At 45.5% G+C, this 21,555-nt stretch overlaps 1 protein-coding gene across 1 annotated transcript in view; it reads left to right on the top strand.

The window, feature by feature from the left end:
• dcaf12 (DDB1 and CUL4 associated factor 12) overlaps positions 1–21,555 on the top strand; it is a 100,360-nt gene that overhangs the window by 62,730 nt on the left and 16,075 nt on the right. Inside the window, exons 5-6 of the mRNA XM_038790695.1 lie at positions 3,077–3,270; positions 10,510–10,575. Of these exons, the coding sequence (XP_038646623.1) occupies positions 3,077–3,270; positions 10,510–10,575 (260 nt within the window). The remainder of the gene's footprint in view (positions 1–3,076; positions 3,271–10,509; positions 10,576–21,555) is intronic.

Genomic DNA, 21,555 nt, shown 5'->3' with positions numbered 1-21,555 from the left:
TTGAATGTGGATTCCATCATTCTGGCGAAGGTTCTGACACTCAGGTTGGAGGAGTGCCTCCAGGATGATTGGGGAGGACCAGACTGGGTTTGCAAAGGACAGATAGTTGTCTTCAAAAGTGCGACGTCTGTTGAATGTGGTGCTTTCTCTGGCAGTAGGGAGGGTGTTGAAGGTGGTGGTGCTGCTGGATGCAACAAAGGCTTTTGACCGTGTGGAATGGAGCTATTTATTTGCAATGCTGGAAAGGTTTGGGATTGGGTCCAGGTTTGTGGCACGGGTGAAATTGTTTTATAAGGATCCAATGGCGTGTGTGTGCAGAAATGAGATGATTTCAGGGTACTTTCTGTTGCAACGGGGAACCCCTCCTTTCTGGTATGCTGATGGCGTTTTGATATATATAGCTCCAACCCGGACTTTTCAATGGGGGTTATAGTGGGACTGCTTACTAGATTTGACGTCTTTTCCGGCTACAAGTTAAATTTGAGGGGTAAGTGAGTGCTTCGTGATGTCTTCTCAAGAAGTGGGAATTGGGATGGGGGGTTGGCATTTCAGGTGGCACTGACCCACTTTGGGTATCTGGGAGTGCAGGTGGCTCGGGATTGGGCTCGGCTCCGTAATTTGAACTTCACGAGTCTGTGGGTAGGGTCAAGGCTGATTTATTGAGGTGGGATAGCCTCCCTCTATCTTTGGCAGGCCAGGTGCAGATGGTTAAGATGAATATCTTGCTGTGGTTTTAATTTTTTATTTCTGTGCCTACCTTTTTTTTCCAAAATCGCTTTTTAAGGGGTGGATAGGTTGATTTTGACGTTTGAGTGGGCAGGGAAGGCGGCAAGGATTAAGACGACGGTGCTTCAGAAGGGTGGTGGGCGTGGGGCTTCCAAACCTGTTATACGATATTGGGCAGCGAACACTGAGAGGGTGTGGGGTTGGAGTAGGGAGACAGAGACTCTGGGTGAGGATGGAGGCAGACTCTTGTAAGAGATCAGGGTTGCGGGCGCTGGCATCAGCGCCGCTCCCAGGGAAGTACTTGGGAGTCATGTGGTGGTGGCCACACTGAAAATATAGAGGCAATTTTGGCAACACTTCAGGTTGAGAGCAGAGTTGAAATTGATGCCGATCCAAGGGAACCATGGGTTTGAGCCTGTGAGGATGAATCCTAGCTTTCGGGGATGTAAAGAATGTTGAAACAAAGCTTTAATGAAAACAGGTATTTACTGCAGATGGTAGTCAGAGATATGCCAATTTCTCACTGCTGTACCTGTTTATCATTGGCGGTAGCAGTAAGCATGCAAGTGCCCAGGGACAAAAAAAAGGCACCGGGATAGGTGAGCAGCAGGAGCAATGGAGAAGCACATCATGATAACAGTGAAACCAGACAGAGAGCAAGAGCCAGGGGAGAGATTTTTTAAAAAATATATTGTTTAACTTTTTACATCAAAAAATATACAAAAAAATCAACGCCAACATCAATATCAGAAATTACAAACAACAGCACTAATAGTTACCCCCCCCCAGCAAAAATACACCTCAAACAATCCCCCCCCCCCACACCCTATCCCCTCCACTAACAGCTAACAGTGACCAATTCTTTAAAGTGCAAAATGAAAGGCCGCCATCTACGGTAGACGTCTTCAATCAACCCTGTCACTGTAAATTTGAACGTCAAGGTGCAGAAACGCCAACAAGTCACCTAGCCATGTCGACTGAGGCACAAGGTGCAGGGGAAATATTGAGGGGGGAACGAAGCATACTTTTGGAGCATACAAGGGGAGCCATTGGAAGGTGGAGAATGTGAGGCTTGACAAGGGGTGAAACATGAGCGCACAGGGAGAAAAGCAGCTCCAGACACCACTCTCTGCCCTACTCTTAACAAATATATCCAGGGTGGTCGCTCACCTGTGGTTTGCCACTATATTTCAGAACACCTGACAGGCCTCCGCAGACCCCAGTTTGCAAACCACTACTTTAAGTGTCTTTGCTATGAAGTGATTTTGAATCCTGACTCTCCTCTAGTTTAAAGCTCTCTCAAAGGTTTTGAATATCGTGTCATAACCAAATCCAATTGAATTTGACCTGAAATATGTGAACTTGATGTTTTGCTGATATTTGCAAATAGTGTTAAAATTAGGAGCATATTATAATGAGCCAGTTATGATGGACTGAGTATATGTTCCATCTGAATGAAGATCAATGCTTTAGTGTGAGTCCTATCCTATTTAATTATTTAATAAAATTATATAATACTAGAAATACTCCGATGCCCACTCATGGTCTCCACTGAGGGTGCTTCCTTTCCCCGTGGCTTCTCCATCATCAAGACCACCCACCATCTTTTCCCTCTCACTCACCTCCCACAAAAAAATCATCCCCACCATCAATTATCAGAAATTACACAATGGCTTCACAGCTCCAGGGTCCCAGGTTCGATTCCGGCTTGGGTCACTGTCTGTGCGGAGTCTGCACATCCTCCCCGTGTGTGCGTGGGTTTCCTCCGGGTGCTCCGGTTTCCTCCCACAGTCCAAAGATGTGCAGGTTAGGTGGATTGGCCATGATAAATTGCCCTTAGTGTCCAAAATTGCCCGTAGTGTTGGGTGGGGTTACTGGGTTATTGGGATAGGGGGAGGTGTTGACCTTGGGTAGTTTGCTCTTTCCAAGAGCCGGTGCAGACTCGATGGGCCGAATGGCCTCCTTCTGCACTGTAAATTCTATGATAAAAACCCTGCTTACACTTAGCTGGTCCTGCCCCCTGGGATTTAGAATCTGGGGACTGTTTGCATTCCTAGTCCCAGTCACTTGCAGCTGCTGACATGTTGGGACGACAGAGCTGCCAGATAATCAGATTAAACAGCATGATTGGCTGCTGGTTCTCTGAAGCAGGGCCTCCACCAAGATGGCAGGATGAGAAACCCCAGCACCTGAAAAATCCTGCTCCATTTCTTCTTAAAATTTGCATTAATACATTCTGCTTTAAAACATGGTCCTTAAATGTAACAGCTGTTTTCCAAAATCTTTTGTGGAAAAATGATCAAAAATCCCAAAATGCAAAGATCACAAGGCTCTATTTTTAATCCTACAGGTTCTAGGGATGGTTCAATGGGGCTGTGGGAAGTGACTGAAGAAGTGCTATGCCAGACTGACACAAGCATGGATCCCACCCGAGTCCCCAGTTACACCCACATAACGCACAAGGCTTTGAAGGATATTCCCAAGGAATATACAAGCCCCTACAACTGCAAAGTGAGAGCTTTGGCTTTTAACAATAACAGCAAGGTAAGTTTCAAAAATGTCCATTTAGTCTTTTATTTTCTGGAGTAGTTGGCAAGGTTTTTTCCTTTTTGCATCTTTTGTACCATTTGCTATTTCAAGAGTATGATAATGCTATTCCTACGACAAGCCATTTGTAAGTGCCTAATGCACCTCCAGGTTTTTCCAAACTACTGGTCCTTATTTAGAATACTGCTAGCTATGAGGAATCATAAATTACAGTAGCACAATAGTTATCACTGTTGCTACACAGCATCAGGGACCCGGATTCGATTCCTGCCTTGGGTTACTGTCTGTGTGGAGTCTATACGTTCTCTCCATGTCTGCGTGGGTTTCCTCCCACAAGTCCCGAAAGACGTGCTTGTTAGGTGAATTGGACATTCTGAATTCTCCCCCAGTGTACCCGAACAGGCGCCGTACTGTTGCGACGAGGGGATTTTCACAGTAACTCATTGCAGCGTTAATGTAAGCCTACTTGTGAGATACATAAAGATTATTAGGTTATTCCAAATTTCCATCCTACCAGCAGTTGAATAGTTTTGAAATTAGTTCAGTAAACCCCAGGTTTTTGGGCGGCACGGTGGCGCAGCGGTTAGCACTGCTACCTATGGCATTGAGGGTTCGATCTTCTAAAAAAGTAAAATAAACACCCAAGTTTTCATCTGGGTGCAGAGTTGCTTTTTGGTGCCCGAGTAGCGCGATGTTTTTTTTTTGAGGAAATCTGATTTTTCTCTGCATCCCTGACCTTGAGCCATTTTTCTTTGGGCCTTAAGCAGGTTTGGAATGGCTACTGGGCAAAGATTCACACCTGGCCCCACAGAGCTTGGGTACCACATTTTTGACTGGTGGTGCGGGATATTTTAAGTCCATTAGAAGTAAGCCAGAATTTGTGAAGAAAATTATAAGCCTGCTGAGGAGTCTGGCATATTCTGATGGCTAAGTGTGAAACATTCTCTCCTCCAAATTTCATGTTTTGATGCTGGAGTGTAGTGAGTGTAGTGTCGATGCAATTTTAATAGAGCGCTTCATATTAGGAATCTAAGATAAGTTGACCCTTACATTGGCAAGCCTTGTGAATTTGTTCACATGGATTACAGTGCTTTTCCAATGGAGAAAGCACCATAACGCAGTGAAAAATATTGTAAAATAGCTGCGCTGTTGTCATTCTGCTGTGATATAAATGTCTCTGGCTGACGTTTTTTAAAATAAAATTAGTTTTGATACTGGAAAGAAAGTTCTGCACTTCAAAAATACCTAACCACCTCTCATTGATTGACGGGCACTTTGCGTTGAAATTAAAATGAGCACCTCATTTCTACCTTCACATGTGTGGACTATAGTGGTTATCATCAATGGTTGGCTGCGTTTCTAATGTTAATGGGTTTCAGCACAGGTGTTCCATTTAATTGAAAATGCATGATATTTTTAACGGATTGTCTCTGAGTTTTCTGGTTTGTTGATTCAAGCTAATATGATTACAAATATTGCAAGCTTTATTTCAACATTTTAGAATGCATTTTTCTAGATCTGTGGCAAGGGGACTTTTATTAGAGAGTGGGAGGTTAATTCCCATTCTCTCTTTTCTTTCTCTTCCCACCCCCCTCCCGAATGTAAACTATTTTCTACTGATATTGCTTGGAATTTGAATTTGAGTATATCGTGGGTAAGCGGCTATGGAGAATACATGGGTGTAGAGGTGACTTGGATGATCTGGGTGGGCATGGAAGATACTTAAGGGCAGAGAACTGGCCTGGGTGATCTAAAGGGACATTGGCTAACCTGAGAGAGAGTGAAGTGAGGTTGAGGGATCCTTCAACACTGCAAGCTGGGATACGGTGGAAAACTGAGGCTGGCCTTCTAATCCCCCCCTCACTCCAACGTCATGCACAGTGTGGCTCACAAACTGCACTGCAATCCTAACCCCAGTGTGAATAAAGAATGGGATTTGAAATCATACGTTGATGGGTGTGCAATTGTGTGCAGGTTAGGTTTTACCAGCCCAAAGGAGGATTTGGCCCCAATTCTCAAGTAAAGTTGATGGGTTGTTGGGGCGGCATGGTGGCGCAGTTGTTGGCACTGCTGCCTCACGGTGCTGAGGACCCGGGTTCGATCCAGGCTCCGGGTCGCTGTCCGTATGGAGTTTCAACATTCTCCCCATGTTTGCCTGGGTCTCACACCCCACAACCCAAATATGTGCAGGATAGGTCAATTGGCCACGCTAAGTTGCCCCTTATTTTAAAAAAAAAGTTGATGAGCTGTTGACAAAAAAAGACAAGCCGTTGACGCAGTTCCCAAGAGGATGTTTCCAGGGATCTTTATATTATAGCCTGCTTCCCTAGTTCAGATGGGAAGAAGAATTTGTACCTTCATCAGCCCACATAAAAAATCCAGAACATCCTACTTTGTTATGCCTGATGGTTTGTCTTTTGACCTTCATATACAGATAGGAGATCCTCTGCTGAGTAAAAGATTTAATCACTGACCTGATCATGGATATATTTTCTTGCTTTTTTCGGCAAGAATGTTTTTGAAGAGATCGATCAGTTGTAAATAAAATTTAGGCCCAATTTGGTAAATTATCACAAGTGCATTTGCAATTTCCCTAGCCATTTCTTTTAGTACCCTGGGATGCATTCCGTAAGGGCCAGACTTGTCTACCTTTAGCCCCATTAGCTTGTCATCGTGCTTAGTGATAACAATCGTCTCAAGGTCCTCACCCGTCATAGCATCATTTCCATCAGTCACTGGCACGTTATTTGAGTCTTCCACTGTGAAGACCGACCCAAAAAACCTGTTCAGTTCCTCAGCCATTTCCTCATCTCCCATTATTAAATCTTCCTTCTCATCCTCTACAGAACCAATATTTACCTGAGCCACTCTTTTTTATTTCATGTATTTGTAGAAACTTTTACTATCTGTTTTGATATTCTGAGCAAGTTTACCCTCATAATCCATCTTACTCTTCTTAATAGCTTTTTTTGTAGCTTTCTGTTGCCCCCTAAAGATTTCCCAAACCTCTAGTCTCCCACTAATCTTTGCCACTTTGTATGCTTTTTCCTTCAATTTGATACTCTCCCTTATTTCCTTAGATATCCACGGTCGATTTTCCCTTTTTCTACCGTCCTTCCTTTTTGTTGGTATAAATCTTTGCTGAGCACTGTGAAAAATCGCTTGGAAGTTTCTCCACTGTTCTTCAACTGTTTCACCATAAAGATTTTGCTCCCAGGTCTACCTTAGCCAGCACTTCTCGTATCCCATTGTAATCTCCTTTGTTTAAGCACAAAACACTAGTGTTTGATTTTACCGTCTCATCCTCCATCTGTATTTTAAATTCCACCATATTGTGATCACTCCTTCCGAGAGGATCCCTAACTATGAGATCATTAATCAATTCTGTCTCATTACACAGGACCAGATCTAAGATCGCTTGTTCCCTCCTAGGTTCCATTACATACTGTTCTAGGAAACTATCGCAGATACATTCTATAAACTCCTCCTCAAGACTGCCTTGACCGACCTGGTTAAACCAATCGACGTGTAGATTAAAATCCCCCATGATAACTGCTGTACCATTTCTATATGCACCAGTTATATCGTTGTTATTGCCCGCCCCACCATAATGTGACTATTTGGTGGCCTATAGACGACTACTATCAGTGACTTATTCGCCTTACTATTCCTGATTTCTACCCAAATAGATTCAACCTTATCCTCCATAGCACCGATGTCATTGACATAGAATTTACAGTGCAGAAGGAGGCCATTCGGCACCGGCTCCTGGAAAGAGCACCCTACCCAAGGTTAACACCTCCACCCTATCCCCATAACCCCGTAACCCCACCCAACACTGAGGGCAATTTTGGACACTAAGAGCAATTTATCATGGCCAATCCACCTAACGTGCACAACTTTGGACTGTGGGAGGAAACCGGAGCACCCAGAGGAAACCCACATACACACGGGGAGGAAACCCATGCACAAGCCGGAATCGAACCTGGGACCCTGGAGCTGTGAAGCGATTGTGCTATCCACAATGCTGCCGGATGCTCGCTACTTAAATAACAGAGCTACACCACCTCCCTTACCATCCACACTATCCTTCCGAATAGTTTGATACCCATGGATATTTAACTCCCAGTCGTGACCATCCTTCAACCATGTTTCAGTAATGGCCACAAAATCATAATCATTCACAATGATTTGCGCCATCAACATGGTACAGGTTTTTTGGGTTGGTCTTTGCAGTGGAAGACACAAATAACATGCCATTTCTGATGGAAATGAGGCTATGACAGGTGAGGACCTTGAGACGATTGTTATCACTAAACAGGTAGTGATGACAAGCTAATGGGGCTAAAGGTAGAGAAGTCTGGCCCTTACGGAATGCATCCCAGGGTACTAAAAGAGATGGCTAGGGAAATTGCAAATGAACTCGTGATAATTTACCAAAATTCACTAGACTCTGGGCTGGTCCTGGCGGATTGGAAATTAGCAAACATGACACCACTATTTAAAAAAGGAGGTAGGCAGAAAGCGGGTAATTGTAGACCAGTTAGCTTAACTTCGATAGTAGGGAAGATGCTGGAATCTATCATCAAGGAAGAAATAGCGAGGCATCTGGATGGAAATTGTCCCATTGGGCAGATGCAGCATGGGTTCCATAAAGGGCAGGTCGTGCCTAACTAATTTAGTAAAAAATTTTGAGGACAATATCAGTGCAGTAGATAACGGGGATTTAATGGATGTGGTATATCTGGATTTCCAGAAAGCTTTTGACAAGGTGCCACACAAAATGTTGCTGCATAAGATAATGATGCATGGCATTAAGGGTAAAGTAGTAGCATGGATAGAGGATTGGTTAATTAATAGAAAGCAAAGAGTGGGGATTAATGGGTATTTCTCTGGTTGGCAATCAGTAGCTAGTGGTGCCTCTCAGAGATCAGTGTTGGGCCCACACTTGTTCACAATTTACATAGATGATTTGGAGTTGGGGACCAAGTGCAATGTGTCCAAGTTTGCAGACGACACTAAGATGAGTGGTAAAGCAAAAAGTGCAGAGGATACTGGCAGTCTGCAGAGGGATTTGGATAGTTTAAGTGAATGGGCTAGAGTCTGGCAGATGGAATACAATGTTGACAAATGTGAGGTTATCCATTTTGGTAGGAATAACAGCAAAAGGAATTATTATTTAAATGATAAAATATTAGAACATGCTGTTGTGCAGAGGGACCTGGGTGTCCCAGTGCATGAGTCACAAAAAGTTGGTTTACAGATGCAACCAGTGATTAAGAAGGCGAATTGAGTTTTGTCCTTCATTGCTAGAGGGACGGAGTTTAAGACTCGGGAGCTTGTGCTGCAACTGTATACGGTGTTAGTGAGGCCACACCTGGAGTATTATGTTCAGTTTTGGTCTCCTTACCTGAGAAAGGACGTACTGGTGCTGGAGGATGTGCAGAGGAGATTCACAAGGTTGATCCCAGAGTTGAGGAGGTTGGATTACGAGGAGAGGTTGAGTAGACTGGGACTGTACTCGTTGGAATTTAGAAGGATGAGGGGGGATCTTATGGAAACATAAAATTATGAAGGGAATGGATAGGATAGGTCCGGGGTGGTTGTTTCCACTGGCGGGTAAAAGCAAAACTAGGGGGCATAGCCTCAAAATAAGGGGAAGTAGATTTAGGACTGAACTTAGGAGGAACTTCTTCCCCCAAAGGATTGTGATTCTATGGCATTCCCTGCTCAGTGAAGCAGTTGAGGCTCCTTCATGTAATGTTTTTAAGATAAAGATAGATTGTTTTTTGAAGAATAAGGGAATAAAGGGTTATAGTGTTTGGGAAGGAAAGTGGAGCTGAGTCCACAAAAGATCAGCCAGGATCTCATTGAATGGCAATGAAATGCTGCTGGACCTGATCCAAAAGCATCTCATGGCAGCTTTACTAGACTGTGAGATTTTTAAACAAGAAAGCCTATTGGGTTGAGCAACGAGCCTCGTGGCAAAGTGTAATACAACTTAACCCATTAAGTATCAAACGGCTTGGAGTTGAAGTGATAAAGACAACTGCCTGGGTTTTAAACTGTTTAAAAGGTCTATCAAAAACCCATTTTGTCACTGGTTTAAAACCAGAACTGTCTGCAGCTTTAAACTTGATCCTACCCAGACCTCCTCCGTTAACGACAAATCTAACCCTTGTACTCACTTCGAAGAGGAATTCCAGAAGAGATGAAATTTCTCGTGTTGAAGATGTCCATTTTGCGAGTTTCCGATTTCATGATTACAAACTGGTCTCCTACGATGAACCGGTCCCAATGCCCCAGGAATCTGAAACCCACCCCCTGACACCGTCCCTTCAGCCGCGTATTCATCCTATATACCCTGTAATTTCTACTCTGACTAGCACGTGGCACTGGTAGTAATCCTGAGATCACTACCTTCGTGGTCTGATTTCTTAACTTCCTTCCTAGCTTCCTGTATTCTGCTTTTAGGACCTCATCCCTTTTTTTTACCTGTTGTTTGTACCAATGTGTCCCATGACCACTGGCGGTTCACCCTCCCCCTCCAGATTGTCCTGTACCTTCTCCAGGGCATCATTGACCCTAGCACCAGGAAGACAACATACTATCTTGAAGTCTCGTTTGCGGCCACAGAAACGCCTGTCTATTCCCTTACAATTGAATCCCCTCTAACTATTGCACTGTCACACTTATCACCCCTCCCCTCTGCAGCAGAACCAACTATGGTGCCACGAGTTTGGCTGTTTCTGTTTTTCCCTGAGAGGCCATTTCCCTCAACAATATCCAAAGTGGTATATCTGTTCTGCAGGGGAATGGCCACAGGAGATTCCTGCACTACCTGCCTCGCTCTCTTGCTCTGTCTGGTGGTCACCCATTCCCTTCCTGCCTGCGGAGTCTAAGCCTGCGGTGAGACCACCTCTCTATACATCCTATCCATGATGCTCTCCGACTCGTGGATGCTCCACAGTTGTACCTACCTGCATGCTAACCTTTGTTCCTTATACTAGCAAACCCGTGTCATTTTCACATCAACATTTACTAGTTTCACATCTTTTCTGAAAATAAAAGTCCTGCTTTTATATTCTTACAGCCAACATTTATTTTGTCATACTGATTTATATGAAATAAGTTGAGTTTAATGTGATTGAATTAAAGTCTAGTTCGAACATTTGACAAATGAAACAATTCAACATAGACTTTGATTTCTTCTTAAATTTGTCTGTTGTTTAACAGGAACTTGGAGCAGTATCTCTTGATGGTTACTTTCATTTATGGAAAGCAGAGGACAATTTATCAAAGGTAATGTTTACTTTACTAAAATTAAAAACAGCTGCAAAACAATTAATGAAATACATATTTAAAAGTTTACTTAACTGCCATATGTAAGCCTGTGATGTTACCGGTTGTTGTACATCTTGAAACATCGAAATAGGAGCAGGAGGAGGCCATTTGACCGTTTGAGCCTGCTCCACCATTTATTATGATCATGGTTGACCATCCAACTCAACAGCCTAATCCCGTTTTTGCCCCATATCCTTTGTTCCCCTTTCTCTAAATGCTATATCTAACTGCTTCTTTAAAACATACACTATTTTGGCCTCAACTACTTCCTGTGGTAACAAATTCTCTGGGTGAAGAAATTTCTCTTCATCTCTGTCTTAAATGGTCTATCCAGTATCCTCGGATTGTGACTCCTGGCTCTGGACACACCCACCATCAGGAACATCCTACCTGCATCTATCCTGTCTGGTCCTGTTAGAATTTTATAGGTTTCTATGAGCCCATTTAAAAAAAAAAAATTTAGAGTACCCAATTCTTTTTTTGCAATTAAGGGGCAATTTAGCATTGTCAATCCACCTACTCTGCACATCTTTTTTGGGTTGTGGGGGTGAGACTCACGCAGACACTGGGAGAATGTGCAAACTCACACGGACTGTGACCCGGGGCTGGGATCAAGCCCTGGCCCTCGGCGTCGTGAGGCAGCAGGGCTAACAACTGTGCCTCCCTACCTCTCATTCTTCTGACCTCCAGCAAATGCAATCCTAACCGACTCAATCTCTTCTCAATGTCAGTTCCACCATCCCAGGCAGCACGGTAGCATAGTGGTTAGCTCAATTGCTTCACCGCTCCAGGGTCCCAGGTTCGATTCCTGGCTTGGGTCACTGTCTGTGCGGAGTCTGCACGTTCTCCCCGTGTGTGCGTGGGTTTCCTCCGGGTGCTCCGGTTTCCTCCCACAGTCCAAAGATGTGCAGGTTAGGTCGATTGGCCATGCTAAATTGCCCTTAGTGTCCAATATTGCCCTTAATGTTGGGTGGGGTTACTGGGTTATGGGGATAGGATGGAGGTGTAGGCTTGGGTAGGGTGCTCTTTCCAAGAGCCGGTGCAGACTCGATGGGCCGAATGGCCTCCTTCTGCACTGTAACTTCTACAAATCAGTCTGGTAAACCGTCTCTGCACTCCCTCTAGAGCAAGAACATCCTTCCTCAGATAAGGAGACCAAAACTGCACACACTATTGGTGTGGCCTCACCAAGGGCCTGCATAATTGCAGCAAGACATTGCCGCTCCTGTGCTTGAATCCCTCGCTACGAAGGCCAGCATACTATTTGCCGCCTTTGCCGCATGCTTACCTTCAGTGACTGGTGTACGAGAACACCCAGGTCTTGTTGCACATTCCCCTCTCCAAATTTATGGCCATTCAAATAATAGTATTGTTTTTGCTTCCAAAGTTGAAAACCTTGCATTTATCCAAATTATATTAAATATGCCATTCATTTGTCCACTCATTTAACTTGTCCAAACCACGCTGAAAGATCCCTGCATCCTCCTCGCATCTCACCCTCCCACCCAACTTGGTGTCATCTGCAAGTTTGGAGATATTACATTTTGTTCCCTCATCTAAATCATTGATATATATTGTGAATAGCTGGGTTCCGAGCACCGATCCCTGCGGTACCCCACGAGTCACTGCCTGCCAATTTGAAAAAGACCCGTTAATTCCTACTCTTTGTTTCCTATCTGTCAACCAGTTTTCTATCCATCTCAGTACATTACTCATAATCTCATGTGCTTTAATTTTACACACTAATCTCTTATGCGCTACTTTGTCAAGAGCATTCTGAAAGTCCAAATATACCACATTCACTGGTACCCCCTTGTCAACTCTACTGGTTACATGCTCGAAGAATTCCAGTAGATTTGTCAAGCATGGTTTCCCCTTCATAGATCAATGGTGAATGTGTCCAATCCAGCCACTGTTTTCCAAGTGCTCTGCTATAAAATCTTGGATTCTTTTTTTTATTATTACTTTATCAGAGTTACAAAGCCAGAGCTCAGTGTGGACAGGGGCAAACCCCTAATCCAGCTCCTTGTCTGCTCCAAAAAACAATTAAAATTGAATCCAATTCGTGGACCCCATAAGACAGACCTACCAGATCCAGGCCTTACACCTGACAAAAGAAAATTGCAGCACAGGAACAGGCCCTTCGACCCACCCAGCCTGCGCGATTCCAGATCCTTTATCTAAACCTGTCACATATTTTCCAAGGATCTACTTCCCTCTGTTCCCCGCCCGTTCATATATCTGTCTAGATCAGGGGTGGGCAAACTTTTCCGTGCAAGGGCCACATTCAGAAATTTACAATTTTAAAGGGCCGCATAGTATATTAAGTAAAATAATTAATATTTAAAATAGCCAAAATAAAAGGTTTTTAAAGAAAAAAAAAGCAATTAATTTTTATTAATTAATATTTTAAAGTAGAAACTTTACATGAAACACATTTATTTGAAAAACAAAGTAACTCAGTTTAAAGGAAAAAAAGCAATTAATGTTTATTAATATTTTCAAGTAGAAGCTTCACATGAAACACATGTTGTGCCGAGCAATGATCACCCTACTCAAGTCAACGTATCCACCCTATACCAGTAACCCAACAGGGCCCCCCCCCCCCCCCCCCCCCCATTAACCTTAAAATTAAAAAATATATATTTTAAAAAGAATTTTAAAAAAAATACATTTTTTTTTATCACTTAATCTTGGTGGGCCATACATGCGGCCCGCGGGCCGTAGTTTGCCCACCCCTGGTCTAGATGCATCTTAAATGATACTATTGTGCCCGCCTCTACCACCTCCGCTGGCAAAACGTTCCAGGCACCCACCACCCTTTGCGTAAAAAAACTTTTCACGCCCATCTCCCTTAAACTTTCCTCCTCTCATCTTGAAATCGTGACCCCTTATAATTGACACCCCCACTCTTGGAAAAAGCTTGTTGCTATCCACCCTGGTCATACCCCTCATAATTTTGTAGACCTCAATCAGGTTCCCCCTCAACCTCCGTCTTTCCAACGAAAATAATCCTAATCTACTCAACCTTTCTTCATAGCTAGCACCCTCCATACCAGGCAACATCCTGGTGAACCTCCTCTGCATCCTCTCTAAAGCATCCACATCCTTCTGGCAATGTGGCGACCAGAACTGCACGCAGTATTCCAAATGTGGCCTAACCAAAGTCCTACACAACTGTACCATGACCTGCCGACTCTTGTACTCAATACCCCGATGAAGGCAAGCATGCTGTATGCCTTCTTGACCACTCTATCGTTGCCACCTTCAGGGTACAATGGACCTGAACTCCCAGATTTCTCTGTACATCAATTTTCCCCAGGACTCTTCCATTGACCATATTGTCCGCTCTTGAATTGGAGCTTCCAAAATGCATCACCTCGCATTTGCCTGGATTGAACTCCATCTGCCATTTCTCTGCCCAACTCTCCAATCTATCTATATTTTGCTGTATTCTCTGACAGTCCTCCTCACTATCTGCAACTCCACCAATCTTAGTATCATCTGCAAACTTGCTAATCAGACCACCTATACCTTAGTCCAGATCATGTATGTATATCACAAACAACTGTGGTCCGAGCACGGATCCCTGTGGAACACCACTAGTCACTCACCCTTCTCCATTTTGAGACACTCCCTTCCACCACTACTCTCTGTCTCCTGTTGCCCAGCCAGTTCTTTATCCATCTAGCTAGTAGACCCTGAACCCCATGCGACTTCACTTTTTCCATCAACCTGCCCTGGGAAACTTTATCAAACGCCTTACTGAAGTCCATGTATATGACATCTACGGCCCTTCCCTCATCAATTAATTTTGTCACTTCCTCAAAGAATTCTATTAGGTTTGTAAGACATGACCTTCCCTGCACAAAACCATGCTGCCTATCACTGATCAGTCTCTTTTCTTCCAAATGTGAATAGATCCTATCCCTCAGTATCTATTCCCAACAGTTTGCGTACCACTGACGTCAGGCTCACAGGTCGATAATTCCCTGGATTATTCCTTGCTACCCTTCTGAAACAAGGGGACAACATTAGCAATTCTCCAGTCCTCCGGGACCTCACCCGTGCTCAAGGATGCTGCAAAGATATCTGTTGAGGCCCCAGCTATTTCGTCCCTTGCTTCCCTCAGTAACCTGGGATAGATCCCATCCGGACCTGGGGACTTGTCCACCTTAATGCATTTTAGAATACCCAAAACTTCTCCCTTCCTTATGCTGACTTGACCTAGCGTATTTAAACATCTATCCCTAACCTCAACATCCATCATGTCCCTCTCCTTGCTGAATACCAATGCAAAGTACTCATTAAGAATCTCACCAATTTCCTCTGACTCCACGCATAAATTCCCTCTTTTGTCTTTGAGTGGGCCAATCCTTTCTCTAGTTACCCTCTTGCTCCTTATATACGAATAAAAGGCTTTGGGATTTTCCTTAACCCTGTTAGCCAAAGATATTTCATGACCCCTTTTAGCCCTCTTTATTGCGCGTTTGAGATTTGTCCTACTTTCCCGATATTCCTCCAAAGCTTCATCAATTTTAAGTCACCTAGATCTTATGTATGCTTCCTTTTTCATCTTAGCTAGTCTCACAATTCTACCCGTCATCCATGGTTCCCTAATCTAGCCATTTCTATCCCTCATTTTCACAGGGACATGTCTGTCCTGCACTCTAATCAACCTTTCCTTAAAAGACTCCCACATTTCAAATGTGAATTTACCCATACACAGCTGCTCCCAATCCACATTCCCTAGCTCCTGCCGAATTTTGTTATACTTGGCCTTTCCCCAATTTAGCACTCTTCCTTTAGGACCACTCTCGTCTTTGTCCAATAGTATTCTAAAACTTACAGAATTGTGATCGCTATTCCCAAAGTAACCACCGACTGAAACTTCAACCACCTGGCTGGGATCATTCCCCAATACCAGGTCCAGTATGGCCTTTTCCCGAGTTGGACTATTTACATACTGCTCTAAAAAACTCTCCTGGATGCTCCTTACAAATTCTGCTCCATCAACGCCTCCAATACTACATGAGTCCCATTCAGTGTTGGGGAAGTTAAAATCTCCCATCACGACCACCCTATTGCTCCTATATTTTTCTATAATCTGTCTACATATTTGTACCTCTACTTCACGCTCGCTTTTGGGAGGCCTGTAGTAAAGCCCCAACAATGTTACTGCACCCTTTCTATTTCTTAGCTCTACCCATATTGCCTCAGTGCTCGAATTCTCCATAGTGCCCTCCTTAATCACAGCTGTGATATAATCTCTGGCCAGTAATGCAACTCCTCCACCCCTTCTACCTCCCTCTCTATCCCTCCTGAAGCATAGAGGTAAATATATTAGGTATATTATTATAGAGAGCTAAATATATTATCCCTGGTGTCTTTGTTTAAATTACCATCTGAGGGAAAAAAAGGACACACTTTGCCAACATGTTGGAATATGGAATAATTTAGTTGCTCAGATTTTTTTGATTCTTTCATGAGAAATGGCTATCACTGGCTGTGCTAGCATTTGTATTGTCCATCCCTAATTGCCCTGGAGGAGGTGGTGGTGAGCTACTTTCTTGAATCTCTGCAGTCTATGTGGTGCACCCTACAGTGCTGTTAGAGAGGGACTTCCAGAATTTTAACTCAGCGACAGTGAAGGAAAAGCAATAACCTCCAAGTCAGGATGGTGTGTGGCTTGGAGGGGAACTTGCCAGTGGTGGTGTTCCCATGCATCTGCTTCCCTCATTCTTCAAGTAGTTGTGGTTACCAGTTTGGAAGTTGCTGCAATGCATCATTTAGATGGTATGCACTGCTGCCATTGTACATTGGTGGATGAAGTGCGTGGTGGATAGGTGCCAATCAAGCAGGCTGCTTTGTCCTGGATCATGTTGAGCTTCTTGAGTGCTGGTGAGCTGTACTCATTCAGGCAAGTGGAGCGTATTCGATCACACTCCTGACTCGTGCTATGGAAATGATGGACAGGATTTGGACAGTGAATAGGGGAGTTACACACTGCTAATTCCCAACCTTTTGACCTCTTGTAGCCACAGTATTTATAGTTCAGTTGCTGGTCAATGGTAATCCCAAGATGTTGATGATGGGAGATTCAGCAATGGCAATGTAATTGAATATCACAGGGGGATTGTTAGATTCTTTCTTGTTGGAAATGGCCATTGCCTGCCACTTTTGTGGTGCGAATGTTACTTGCCACTTATCAGCCCAAGCACGGACTGCTTCAGTATCTGAGGAGTCGCGAATGTTGATGAACATTGTGCAGTCATCCCGATTCATGACTTTATGATCGAGGGAAGGTCATTAATGAAGCAGCTGAAGGTTGGGTCAAGGACACTACCCTGAGGAACTCCTGCAGTGATCTCCTGGGAGCAAGATAATGGACATTTAACAACCGTAACCATCTTCCTTTGTGCCAGGTATACTCCAATAACGAGGTGTTTTCCCCGATTCCCATTGACTCCAGTTTTGCGAGGGCTCCTTGATGCCACACTCGGTCAAAAGCTTTTACTGTACACCTGTTAATTTCATAATCAAGTGACAGATTTCTGGTGATTGCAGAGCCTAGATATCTGAAGCTATCGACAACCCAGTGTCACAAGTGGTGCCTTGATGTCAAGGGCAGTCATTCTTGCCTCACCTCTTTTCAACTCTTGTGTCCATGTTTGAACTAAGGCCTAGTAATTGATGAGGTCAGGAGTGTGAGTGGCCCTGGCGGAACCCAAACTGAGTGTCAGTGAGCACGTTATTTGTGAGGAAGTGCTAGTTGATTGCACTGTCGATGACCTGTTCCACCATTTTGCTGATGATCAAGAGTAGACTGATGCACCAGTAATTGGCTGGGTTGGATCCATCCTACTTTTTGTAGACCAGATAAATCAGCAGTTTTCCACATTACTGGGTAGGTGCCAGTGTTGTAGCTGTACTGAAACAGCTTGGCTAAGGGCACAGCTACGCCAGGAGCAAAAATTCTTCAGTGCTGTTGCTGAAATGTGATCAAGGCCCATAACCGTTGCAGGATCCAGGCCTTCAGAAGTTCTTCATATCGTGTAGAATGAATCAAATTGTGCTGATGTGGGAATATTTATGGAGTCTCCTCCTTTGGTTAATTGTTCCCACATTCACAACCAGATGTGGCAGGACTGCAAAGCTTAGATCTTATTTGTTGTTTGTGGGGTTGCTTAGCTCGGTCTATCACATGCTGCTATTGCTGTTTTGTTTTTTAAAAATAATTTTTATTCAAATTTTCGCAAAATATCAATAACAAAAAATACTAAGAAAAGAAAGAACACCCCCCCCCCGTATACAAAAAAGAAGAAATAAATTAACGCCCGTCTTTAGCAATGAACAAATATACACGTCCCTTCAACCCAAAACAAAGAGACGACCCTACACCCCCCCCCCCCCCCCCCCCCCCCCGGGTTGCTGCTGCTGCTGCTGCTGCCTTTTTCTACCATTCCGCCAGGAAATCTAGGAATGGTTGCCACCTCCTGAAGAACCCCTGCACTGATCCCCTTAGGGCAAATTTCACCCTCTCCAATTTAATAAACCCCGCCATATCGTTGATCCAGGCCTCCACACTTGGGGGTCTCGCATACTTCCACTGAAGAAGAATCCTCCACCGGGCTACTAGGGACGCAAAGGCCAGAATGCCGGCCTCTTTCGCCTCCTGCACTCCCGGCTCCTCTGCAACCCCAAATATTGCGAGCTCCCAGCCCGGTTTGAGCCTGGATCCTACCACCCTCGACACCGTCCTTGCTACGCCTTTCCAAAGTTCCACCAGCGCTGGGCATGCCCAGAACATATGGGCGTGGTTTGCTGGGATCCCTGAGCACCTAATACACCAGTCCTCGCTCCCGAAGAACCGGCTCAGCCTTGTCCCGGTCATGTGAGCCCTATGCAGCACCTTAAACTGTATGAGGCTAAGCCTCGCACAAGAAGAGGAGGAGTTCACCCTTCCTAGGGCGTCCGCCCACATCCCCTCCTCAATCTCCTCACCCAGCTCCTCCTCTTATTTACCCTTCAGCTCCTCCACCGAGGCCACGTCTACCTCCTGCATCACTTGGTATGTTGACGAGATCCTCCCCTCTCCAACCCACACCCCCGAGAGCACCCTGTCCTGGACCCCATGCGGCGGCAACAGAGGGAACTCCACCACCTGCCGCCTGACAAACGCCCTTACCTGCATGTACCTAAAGGTGTTCCCCGGGGGGAGCCCGTACTTCCCTTCCAGCTCACCCAGGCTCGCAAACTTCCCGTCTACAAACAGGTCGCCCAACCTCCTAACACCTGCTCTGTGCCAACTCAGGAACCTGCCGTCAATTCTCCCCGGGACAAACCGGTGGTTCCCCCGTATCGGGAACTGCATCGGGGCCCCCACCTCCCCTCTGTGCCATCTCCATTGCCCCCAAATTTTGAGGGTAGCCACCACCTCCGGGCTCGTGGCAAACCTCGTTAGAGGCAGCGGCGCCGGTGCCAGCGCCTCCAGGCTCGTGCCCACACAGGACGCCATATCCATCCTCTTCCATGCTGCCCCTTCCCCGTCCATCACCCATCGCTGCGTTGGCAGCCCAATAGTACCCACAGAGGTTGGGCAGTGCCAGCCCCCCCTATCCCTGCCCTGCTCCAGGAACACCCTTCTCAACTTCGGGGTCCCGTGCACCCACACAAACCCCGTAATGCTCCTGTTAACCCGCCTGAAAAAGGCCTTCGGGATAAGGATGGGGAGGCACTGGAACATGAACAGAAATCTCGGGAGCACTGTCATCTTGACTGACTCCTCCTCCATTTGCTCCACCAGCCTTGAGGTTAAGCTTATGCAAGGCCCCCCAGCTCCTGGCCACCTGGACCCCCAAGTACCTGAAGCTCCTCTCCGCCCTTTTTAGTGGGAGCCTACCAATCCCCCCCTCCTGGTCCCCCGGGTGTACAACGAACAGCTCGCTCTTCCCCAAGTTGAGCTTGTACCCTGAGAAATCCCCAAACTCCCTGAGATCCTCATTACCTCCGGCATCCCCCCCACCGGGTCCGCCACATACAACAACAAATCATCCGCATAGAGTGACACTCTGTGTTCCTCCCCACCTCGCACCAGCCCCCTCCAGTTCCTCGACTCCCTCAGCGCCATGGCAAGGGGTTCAATTGCCAGTGCAAAAAGCAGGGGGGACAAGGGACACCCCTGCCTTGTCCCTCGGTATAACCGAAAATACTCCGACCACCTCCTATTCATGGCCATGCTCGCCATCGGGGCCTCATATAACAGCCTCACCCACCTGACAAACCCCTCCCCAAACCCGAACCTTTCCAGCACCTCCCACAAGTACCCCCACTCAACCCTATCAAAGGCCTTCTCCGCGTCCAATGCCACCACTATCTCCGCCTCCCCTTTTACCACCGGCATCATTATAACATTCAAGAGCCTCCGTATGTTAGTGTTCAGCTGCCTTCCTTTCACAAACCCCGTTTGAATCCTCATGGATAACCTGCGGCACACAGTCCTCTATCCTCGTGGCTAAAATCTTCGCCAACAGCTTGGCGTCTACATTTAATTCATAGAATTATAGATTCATAGAATTTACAGTGCAGAAGGAGGCCATTCGGCCCATCGAGTCTGCACCGGCTCTTGGAAAGAGCACCCTACCCAAGGTCAACACCTCCACCCTATCCCCATAACCCAGTAACCCCACCCAACACTAAGGGATGTTTATCAATGACTTGGATGATGGAGTTGAAGGTTGGGTTAGTAAATTTGCTGACGACACCAAGATTGGTGGAGTAGTGGATAATGTGGAGGGTTACAACAACATTGATAGGATGCAGAGCTGGGCTGAAAAGTGGCAGATGGAGTTTAACCCTGATAAGTGTGAGGTGATTCATTTTTAGGACAAATTTGAATGAGGATTACAGGGTCAACGCCAGGGTTCTGAAGAATGTGGAGGAGCAGAGAGAGCTCGGTATTCATGTCCATAGATCTCTGAAAGTTGCCACCCAAGTGGATAGAGCCGTGAAGAAAGCCTATAGTGTGTTAGCATTTATTAACAGGGGGATTGAGTTTAAGAGCCGTGAGGTTATGCTGCAACTACAAGACCTTGGTTAGACCACATTTGGAGTATTGTGTGCAGTTCTGGTCACCTCATTATAGGAAGGATGTGGAAGCATCGGAATGGTTGCAAAGGAGATTTACCAGGATGTTGCCTGGATTGGTGGGTGGGTCTTATGAGGAAAGGTTGAGGGAGCTAGGGCTTTTCTCATCGGAGCGAATGAGGATGAGAGGTGACTTAATTGAGGTGTATAAGATGATGAGAGTGATAGATAGAGTGGATGTTCAACGACTTTTTCTTCGGGTGGATGTAGCTGTCACAAGGAGGCATAACTATAAGGTTCATGGTGGAAGATATAGGAGGGATGTATGAGGTAGGTTCTTTACCCAAGAGTGGTTGGGGCGTGGAACGCACTCCCAGCTACGGTAGTGGAGAGTCGGACACTTTAGGAACTTTCAAGCGGTTATTGGATCGGCATATGGAGTGCACTAGAACGATTGGGAGTAGGTTGATTTGATCTTAGTTTCAGTCTAGTTCGGCACAACATCGTGGGCCGAAGGGCCTGTACTGTGCTGTACAGTTCTATGTTCTATATATTCTAATATGGCACAGGCCACGACACTCCCAAGGGCAGCCTGGTGTATTCTCACTGGCCTTTTGGCTTTCTATAGTCACCTATTGACGTGAGGCTGAGTCCAATTCTAACTGCAAATACACATGGCTCGTGTCGAGCTTAGTAAGTGAGTATCCACCGGCCAGTTTTGCATATCGATCCTCAATGCGGGGCATCAGGTAACAATCCACCGGTAAGCCATGTTGACCATTAACTTACACTCCCCCGAGCAGCACGGTGGCACAGTGGGTTAGCCCTGCTGCCTCATGGCGCCGAGGTCCC

Source organism: Scyliorhinus canicula, chromosome 3, assembly GCF_902713615.1.
Source record: "Scyliorhinus canicula chromosome 3, sScyCan1.1, whole genome shotgun sequence".
Lineage (NCBI taxonomy): Eukaryota > Metazoa > Chordata > Chondrichthyes > Carcharhiniformes > Scyliorhinidae > Scyliorhinus > Scyliorhinus canicula.
This window is presented reverse-complemented; position numbering and strand designations above follow the sequence as displayed.